The sequence below is a fragment of the Thalia democratica genome, chromosome 2 (assembly GCF_965202585.1).
Source record: "Thalia democratica chromosome 2, ktThaDemo2.hap1.1, whole genome shotgun sequence".
Lineage (NCBI taxonomy): Eukaryota > Metazoa > Chordata > Thaliacea > Salpida > Salpidae > Thalia > Thalia democratica.
This window is the reverse complement of record NC_139166.1, coordinates 77,086,034-77,096,590: the sequence shown is the minus strand read 5'-3', so window position 1 is coordinate 77,096,590 and position 10,557 is coordinate 77,086,034. Positions and strand designations below refer to the sequence as shown.

Genomic DNA, 10,557 nt, shown 5'->3' with positions numbered 1-10,557 from the left:
AGTTTCTGTTAACTAAATGCATGTATCTATCTTTAATCTAAAATAATAGCTCATAATTATTAACACTATATAGAATTTATAAAATGCTTATGTTTAGTTTTTTTTTACATTTTGACTTTCACTATTTTATGATCTTCAATTAGTTCAAGAAAGCGTTTCCCAAACTCCTTTATAAGAATTAAAAGGCAAAAAATATATGGCCCCCACTAACAAAGTCATAGAAAACTACCATTAGAAACATCTAAGACCTTTTTTTTGCTTTTTATTTTCAACTCCAGAGTATTAAAGTATCACCTCATGGTCCCCCTTTGGTCCCTTTGCTGCTCATAGCCCATTTAATTTCTGTATGACCCCTAAGAAAAACAAAATAGCAGTTTAATTGGTTGTTTTTTTAGAAGTTTTGTTAGATGGGGCCATGGCTTTTTAATTCTCTAAAGAGAGCCTTTTGCAAAAAGTTTAGTAAACCCTGCTGTAGAACAGAGTTTCCTAAATTTTTTCAAAAGCTTCCATTTAGAGAATTTTAAAAAGCTATAGTGTTCTACAACAAAACCTAAGCTTTTTTTTTCTTTATCATCAAATCCATAATATCTAGTGTAAGTTTCATATTGTGGTCTTATAGCTCCCCCTTTTATGGCTTCTGGCCAACTAATCTTCTTTTTTTTTTTATCTATCTACTATAAGTTTCAAAACTACCATTTAAAAAAAGTATTACCTTTTTTTTGTACTTTACCACAAACTGCAGAGTATCTAGTGGCCTTGCGGCTTTCCCCTTTACTGCTTGTGGCCTGCTAAATTTTTCCCTCATATCTAAAATAAGTTTCAAAACTAGTATTAATAATGCTAACATTTTTGCTGTTCATCATCAACTCCAGAATATCTACTGTAAGTTTCATTTTATGACCTCATGTCCGCCTGTGGCCCCTTTGCTGCTAATGACCTCTTCAGTTTTTGTATGGCTACCAAGGGGACTACTTGGACAAGTTTTGAATTACCTTATATAAAATATACTTATTCTTTAACAATTAAAATACTGCTACCCTATCTAATAAGATCAAGACTCGCCTGTGAGCAAATATGTATAGTAAATAAGTCGAACCTGCCTAATAAACACGTTACTGCTGCCATGCTAATACTACATTAGGTTTACACTTATTTAATATGTAATTATGAGTAGCATAATGTTTAGAAAAAATGTATTAACCCATTATAGATCTTGAACATTTAGTGTTTACTTTTTTGTGTAATCAAATTCTGCGAAGTTTAAGCGAATGTTAACTTATCATATAAAAACAGTGCAAGTTATCTAAGCTGTGAAAATAGTGTAATAATTCGAGATTTTATCATCTATCATACTATTCAGATTAAAGACAACCTATTTTAAATTAAGGTCGAAAAAAATACTAAACAACTTACAAGTGATTATAAATAACTGATTAAAAGTGAATGAAAATAGATAATATGGGGTCATACTTATTAGTTATTGTCAAACTGATGTCTATTTTTTTTAATACTACCGTTATATTTTTAAATATCATAATACAAGTATCTTCGCAACTTTGTTTTAAAAAAAGTCTATAAATTATTATGATTAAGTAATTACAATAAATTGGATATAATTAAACAAATTAAAGATAATTTTTTTTTGAAACCAGACAATTTAATATTTTGTGTTTAGTTTTATGTCTATATGTAAATATTACAATAATTTTAAATTGATATTAATGAAAATAAATTACACCAAAATAATGCAACACAAGCCTTATAAAACTAAGTTGCTTCATATTAACTTATTTTCAGTTTTGTAATTATGGGTAACATCGTATCAAAAGTAGTTTCTTTGCATGAGTTCAACAGAAAAAACAAAGATTTTAAAGTTAAAGATATATCAGGAAAGATAAATGATTGTCCTACTACATGTTATAAAAGAAATACTTTTCTTAAGCTTTGTAAAAAAGACACATTGAGAAGATTTAAAATTGATGTTTTCAAAGTATTGAATGAAACAGGTAACTTTTTAGTAAATGACACTTTATTAACATTGTTATTGATACAAAATAAACAGTTTAATATTAAAATGATTTAAAAATATGTAGTTTTATGAGCAAATATAAAAAAACTTGATACCATAAAATAAAAAGCCCATATCACATTTGGATTAATTTTAAAAATACCTTTTAATAAAATACAAGTTTGTTAATTTTTAATTTTTGAATATTTAAAACATTTTAATGCTTTATGAAAAAAAAACATGAAAAATACAAACGTTTATTCTTAGATAACCAGTCGATAGAAATCAAGAAACTATATGTTGCATTGAAGTTAGAAAAAATAAAGGATAAAAAATATGTGGAAAATAAAATGTTCAAATACATAAAGGGCAAAATAACTCCCAAAAATGTTACTACATATTATCAATTGTCAACAATTTATAGTTTAAAATATATTTCAAAAGAAACTAAGGCTTACATTCATTGTTGGTTTACAACAGTTGCTGAAACTAACAACTTTAAAGAGTTAGATATTGACTTGGTCAAAAAACTTCTACTAAGCTCTAATCTTCACATCACTTCAGAAATTGAAATGTTGAATGCTGCTGAAGCTTGGATAAACTACAATTTCATTGATAGAAAGAAACATGCAAAAGATCTATTGATGACAGTTCGGCTTTCTTTATTGTCTGTACATGCTATAAAACATATATTGAAGCAGGATTTGTCATTTACAAAGATCGAAGAATGTCGAGCATTAATTACTAAATCATTAGAACAGAATAATAAAAACGAGATGGCTAGTATATTAACAGGTGAAAAGCTTAGTACTAGATATTGTAGCCAAGATAACTTTGATGTTTTACATAGTGTTGATGATGATTATGAAATAAACTCAAGTTTCGTGTACAAACTCGATGGTCAAAATCTATTAAGACGAAAAAACGTTCCCTCACTGACAAAAAAACGAATATTTTCAAATGATATACCAGTTGTTTACTTAAAAGGTCATGTTTACTTAATAGACTGTCTGTATGATGAAGGTATATTTTTAAAAAAGATTGAAAAATACTCAATTGCTACTGATTCTTTAGAAGTTGTAGGAGATATTTTTGATGATCATGCATTTTATTGTGTATGTGGTTTTATTAATAAACTTTATTTTATTGGCGGATGCTTACCAAGTAAAACAACAGCAACGTGTAAATATTTTGATACAAACAACTACACATGGGGAAATGTAGCAAGCATGGAAGAAGCAAGATCAAGTGCAGCTTGCACAGTATTTGAAGAAAGAATAGTTGTTTCCGGTGGATGGGATAATAATGATAATAAATTGAACACTGTTGAAGCATATGACCACATAGCTGATGAATGGACACACATGCCCAGTATGAAAAAACCAAAGTCCGATCATTGTTTAATAGCTGTAAAGAACAAACTGTTTGCGATTCTAGCATGTGGAAACAGTTTCGAAGTTTATGATTCAACTTGTAAGTATTTTGTATCTATCAAATATCACTTTTTCTACAGTCAACTTGCTATATCACTGGGAAATAAAATTGTTATGTTTTACAAAGACTCAACAAACTTGTGTTACGATGTATTTAAGGATGAATGGTCCGAAGACCCTTGTTATGTTATAACAGATGGAGCAAATCATTTTACCAAAATACCTAAACTGATTTTATGAAAACGAAATGTGGTATGTTAAGGAGAGACAACGAGTTATGACGTTGTGTTCTTTTTTATATGTATAAAGTATCATTATTACTCTGATACTCATTCTTATTAAACGAAAATGTGTATGTCTTTTATATTAGCTTTAATATAAAAATATTGATAGGTTCATTACACTTGTGGTGAAAGTATTGCTTATAAAATTCTAGTTTTATTGTATTAATTTCGTTCTTTCTATCAAACATTTATGATAATTTTAAGCTTTCATTTAAAATGTTTAATTTACAATAAAATAAATAGATAAAAAATTCATTGATATTGTTTTTATTTATTAAATAAATAAGGTATGATTATTTTTGATGATTTCTTATTTATTTAGTTTCTTAAGTATTTTACTTAAGTAAAATGTAGAATTTTTACTAATAAGTTTTGAAAAAAAAATACTTTGTAGTAATCTATGTTATTCCAAAAACTTTTTGTAAAAGTTTGATTATTTTTTAAAGGTGTTTAAATTCACTTTATACTTATCTTTTATTTATATGTCCTAATAAATTTAAACGTTATCTTGTAAAACTGCGTTCTAATACAATCCTTTTACTTGTTATAAGATAAATAAGGATTTTAATTAAAAAATTTTTAAGTAGTAGTGTTTACGAGTATTATTGCTTATTTGGCAAGTTATTGGTTTAAAATACTTTTTCTACTTCGACTACTGCTTTAATTCAAAACAACTGTTATAAAGTTTTATATAACATTATATAATAACTACGGACTATGTTTTATGAAAAATATTTTTTTAAATTACAATCATCGTTGGTTTACAACGGTTTCTGAAACTATAAATTTTTAAGAGTTAGACATTGATTTATTTAAAGTTCATCTAAGTTCTGATCTAAGATGAAACATACGAAAGATCTTTTAATGACAGATAGCTTATATTTACTGACCAGTTTGCTTTAAAGCATATTTCACAAATACATTCATCGTTCAAGTATCACAGAATGTCGAACTCTAATAAATTAAGCATTTAATCAGAAGAAACCGTAATTTGAATATACACAATTAACGCACGAGAAGAATAGTACTAGGTAATGTAGACAAAGTAGTTTTTATTTTTTGTATTTTTGTGTCCCTAATTTCTCTAGTATTAATTATGTTGTTACAAATACAAGATCTGTTAACAAAATTAACAAACAAAAGATCCTTGCTATGTAACAACAGATGAAACGAACTATTTCAATAAATACTATAACTAATTGTGCAAAAACTATCAAAAATATGATTACATGTTAACAAGATTTATGATATTGTTACTTCATGTATAATTGAGTTCGAATAGTCTTAAACTATCGTTTTTTAAAACTCTGTATCATTGTAGATTCTACAAATTTAATCGATCATTGATAATTGGCGAATCTATTGCATTTGAATCTTTAATTTTATGCTATTAAAGTAGTACACATAGTTCTTTCCATTAAAATTTTATGACAAAATAAATTTACGTTTTTTATCCGTATAAACTTAAAAATTAGACTGTTTAAACAAGTTATGTGTAACGTTTAATATGTTCTTTTTTCAAATCACAATGACTTCACGTAAGTACTTAAATTAAAATTTTTAAGTAAAGTTTTTATTTTTTACTATTTAAAAATTAGTAATAGGATAAAGTAGGGAAGAATTTTACGAAATTGATTGATAGTTTGTGTTTGTTAGTTACAAATAACAAAGCTAGATAGTTTGGGCGTTTTACGAAAGTTGATTAAAACTTAGCAAAGTTCATATCAAAAAAAGTAAAACTGTAGAAAATTATGTTGTATAAATTTTAAATGCAGTATTATGGCTAGTTAGGTTACTGTACAAAACTAAACAGTATTTAAAGTTAAGTTGGATATCTGAAAACTAAATAAAATAAAACACAATTTAGTATATGCTGTTTACAGAATAAGAAGTTATGGTTAAGTTTAAATTTGTACTACTGTTTAGTATATTATAGCTTCAAATGAAATAGACTCATTTGAACATATACTGACTCAACTTTGTTTATTTTTTAGTTCTGTACAACAACCTAATTAACCATTATACAGCATTTAAAATTTATACGAAATATTGTTCTACAATTTTGATTTTTCTAAAATAAATTTAACTAGTTTTATCAACTTTTGCATAGTTTGTCATTAAAAAAAATTGTTAGAGAATCACAATTTGAAACCGTTCAGCGGTGAAACTTAGTGATAATCTGAGTTTGTAATAGATATTTTTTTATATAAAAATCTTTGACGTAAATTTAATTCTTTATTAAAAATATTTTACCACATATTTGAAACTAATAACATTCTGACATATAACAGAAATAAGAAATGTATATAACATCGTTTGAAATACTAATAATATTTACCGCCCGGGCTCGAACCGGGGACTTTTTGTATATTAACTGAACGTGATAACCTTTATAACCGCTACATTACGGAAGCTTTTGATAAGTTAGGGCAGGCACGTAGCTTGGTACGTTTCTGCAAATCTATAGAAACGTAAACATTTGTGCGAAAAAACTCGCTCTTTTCGATTATTCAGCTTTTTAAACCTTGCTTCTTTAGCTTCAAGTATTCGTTTATACTTAGTTTTGCACTCCTGTGAAATAATTTGAATTTTACGGTCTCTTTAGCACTTTTTAGTGTCGTAAATATTGAACAAATTGAATACATCGTAATTGTTACAAATAGCTTGGTGTAAAAATCTATTATCAAATAGCAAACTATTTTAAAAAATCCATTTCGAGGCAGTAGATTTGGTTTAAATGATGTGAGAAAAAAAAAGTAAGTGTGAGAGAGGATCTTGTACTATTGAAATGTTTGTGGTGAGTCAAAAAGAATTTTACATTTTTTGAAATTTACATTTTTTGTCTTACAAAAGAGCAAATACAGATAGAAGATATATGAAAAGATGAATTTTAGAACACATGAACCTCAAAGTAAAGTAACATGAAGAATTAACTTTTGTTTTCAATCAAATTGATTCTCTGAGTTGAATGTTTTAAGATTAAATCCCTGTGGTTGAAAAATATAGAAAAGTGTAAAACTTTTGAAACAGTTATAATAAACCCATTTCCTGAAGTTTTATAAAGAAAATTAAAATCTATTAAATCAGAAAAATAACACAATGAGACAAATAGCTTGCAAAATTAGAAAATTTGAAAAACTCAATAATATAAAAAAAATTTCAAGAATAATATAAACAAATTATTATTTTTTAATTAAAGCTTGTTTTAAAGATTTTATAAATGCTTAGTAAGTTAAAGTTTTTATTTTTCAAGATTAATATAAACAAATTATAGTTTTTTTATTGTAATTTATAACTGTATTTTTTAATTGAAACTGGTTTTAAAGTTTTTATAACTGCTTACCTTACTTAAAGTTTTTATTGCATTTTTTAGCAAAGTTGAAAGATTAAAATTGTACATTGTAGCCACACACTCAAAGTATTCTGGATAACTCTAGGATTTTTAGAGTTTTATTTATGAACTAAGGCTGACTCAGTATTGTTTTTTTTTATCTATGAAAAACTAAGGACATTTTAGGTTTGTTAAAAATGTCATAACAGTTGTTTTTATAGATTTGAATGAGATTTTGCTAGCTAGTTTTAATAAATTTTTATTTAATAACTAAGTTTGTAAAAAAAACATTGATAAATTTGAAAAGTAATTCTTATTTCAAAAAATTAAAAGAAAAATTCAAAAATAAAATCCTGGAATTGGTGTTGGTCATAGGGTAGAGCTGTTGTTAATACATATTAACTTGTATTGTTATATTATTTGTTTACAATGAGTTTGTTTTCTATGCATATTGTTTTATTATATGAAGATTTTTTCAGAGTTTTTGGTTTTGTTTCTAACTTTCAAAGGTTTTTCAACATCTCTGTTTCTTTTTTCATCTTTATATTAACAATTTTTAAGTAGTTTACAAAATTACAAAAAATTAAATTAGTACATTTGTATTTTCTAGTTAGCTTTACATTTTGAAAATTGTTTTTGAATTTTATTTGTATTACTACTGTAAACTTGGTACACTATGTGTGGATTTCAACAAATTTAGTTGTTTTACAGATTTTTAAAACTAAGTTTAAAAGTTAAGTATTCTAAGGTTAATTTTCAAATATCATTTGAAAGAAAAACCATCCACTTTGTACCATTGACACTCAAAGCTATTAACAAAGTCAATCAATCTGAATTTCAGTTTGTTACATTAAGTTCCAGATAAGTAATTCAAGAAAAAGCTCTTCGAATGATGTTTTCAGACAACTATGTAAAATATAAAGTTTGTTTCAACTTGTTTTTAAATATTACAGTAATTTTTATTTACCTACAAGCATTGTTGTTTAAAATATGAAGATTTTTGTGTTTTATATTTTCTTTAAACGTATTAACAATATGGATTGTATCTGTTGTTTTAAAATTAGTTTATAAATTTTAGAGTGGTTTACTAAATTTAAAAAATGTATCAGTTTAATTCTTTAATCTGTGTTTGATAAATGATAAAATGTTTTAAAATAAGTTTTATATAACTGTTTCAATCTAGGATTAAAAAGAATAAGTTAGTACTATTTATTTTAACAAGTGTATGGGTGCACGACTATTCAAATTCTGACAACTCAAATTCCGACAATTTAAATTCAGACAACTCAAATTCGGACAACTCAAACTCGACAATTAAAATTCAGACAATTCAAATTCCGACAACTCAAGTTTGAAAAATTCAAATTTCGACAACTCAAATTCAGACAATTCAAATCCGACAACTCAAATTCGGAAAATTAAAATTACGACAACTCAAGTTTGAAAAATTCAAATTTTGACAACTCAAATTTGGACAATCCAAAGTACGACAACTCAAATTCGGATAATTTAAACTACGACAATTGAACTATTTAAATAAGACGACTAAAATGTACACATATGTTACAATAAATTGTGTAATGAAAATTATAGATTTTATCAAATGTTGCTTTTTAGATTTGAGATTTTAAAGTTTTTATAGAAGAATTTTTTACTTAAAAAAAATATCTAAGTTTCTCTAAAAAAATAATAAACAAACAATTAAAAATAATATTATGTAATATAAATAAATGACTATATAGATATTATTTTAAAATTTTTGGATAATTTTAGACATAAAAATTAAGTAATCTTAAAAAACATGTATAATTTTTTTTGTAATTAAATAAGTTATCATTGTTAATATTGTTTATTAAACGATAAAAAAAGCGCTCAAAAAGTTTGGTCTAAAGACCTGGGGTACAAAGAAACTTTTTGGTTATCGAGTTGTACACTATATACTTATAGAATTTTTTACGAGCTATTACACATAATATTTTATTATTTAAATATCTAAATCTTTAGTAATAAAACAATTAATTAAACGAAATAAAAGAAAAGCAAGCTGAAAGAATATTAACTGAATTTTTTGTTTAAAAATGTACTTAAAGACTTGTTTAGTTATCTTTACATAAGAACTAATAAGCTTAAAGAACTTTAAAATAATTTATAAAAGGAGACCAACAATACTAAAAGCAAGCATGTGCTTATTTGAATGATAAATAAGAATTTCTATAATAAAAAGTAAAACTGTAAAACGCTGAAACACTTAAACGTTTAATTTTATCAGTATTTTGTGCTAAAAGTGTAATTTTTATTTTATTTAATAATTTTACCTGAACACTAAAAAAACCTTTACATTTGAATAGATAAATAAACTGTTGTATACTTCTATAATAATTTTAAAGAAGTAAATTCTACCATAACAGAACTTAACTTTTATAAATAAAAGTATAAAGAAAAGTACTGTAAAATTTTAGTTTTTGATAAGCAAAAGTAATAAATAAATAAAACAATATTAATACTAATAACATTAGCATAAACAGATTTAAAAAACAATATTAAGTTTTTGTGTAGTAATATAAAGTAAATATACTATTTGTAAAGCGTAATTCTATAAACTAATTTATTTAGATTAGATATCATTAAAACAAAAATGGGAAATCACTGTTTTATAATAAGCTAAAATTTTAAAATTATATTGAACATCATTAAAACATTACTTAACAAGAAACTGCTTAACCTCTCTTAAATAAATATGAAATATAAATAAGAAATAAACTGATTACAAATAATAATTCGATAGTCTAACTAGACTTATGCATTGTAGTCAATAATAAGAAGTTGAGAACCGAGTCACGGTGACAAGACCAAGACCCGAGTTCTGATTGCAAAAATTAAAACGAGTATTACAATATAGTGCTTTGATGTCTTATAGCTGGAATTTATAAAACTTTTTTACCATATCATTATTATTTTATTTTCTTATGCTAACATAGTTAGATAAAAAAATTTAAATAAGTATCTTTATAAACATTCTAAACTAAAAATGTTTGTAATCTTTAATGATATACAAATTTATTGTCAAACTTTTTTTAAAGTAAGCATTATATTTCATAATTATTTATTTCAAAATTTAATGTTTATAAACTTTTGGGAATACGTTTTTAGTACTTTTTTATAGTGGTTATGCTTATAGTGATATCAATTTGATTTAGTTATGTAATTAAAAAGTTTTGTTTCGTTATAAAACAATTATTCAAATCAGTGTGGTGTGAGTCGAACAATTATTGTTTATATATAAAAAACCACAGTTACTTAATAACTTATTACATTTTTATTAACACAAATTAATGGATATTAAATTTATTCGTTGTAAGTATCTTTGAATAATAGGATAGGTAATTTTAAATTTTAAAAACATTGATATTTTTGAATACTACGAAATATTATTGATTTTAGTGTAATGCTTTATTTCATAAAAAAATTAAATTTCTAAAATGTCTTACGACACTATATTAA

General features: G+C 24.7%; 1 protein-coding gene across 1 annotated transcript; it reads left to right on the top strand.

The window, feature by feature from the left end:
- Positions 1–1,807: 1,807 nt before the first annotated feature.
- Positions 1,808–3,681, top strand: LOC145828966 (ectoderm-neural cortex protein 1-like). Its single transcript, XM_082936710.1, has 2 exons — positions 1,808–2,006; positions 2,453–3,681. Exons 1-2 carry the CDS (start codon positions 1,808–1,810, stop codon positions 3,679–3,681), a joined length of 1,428 nt encoding a protein of 475 aa, XP_082792836.1.
- The last annotated feature ends 6,876 nt before the right edge of the window (positions 3,682–10,557 follow it).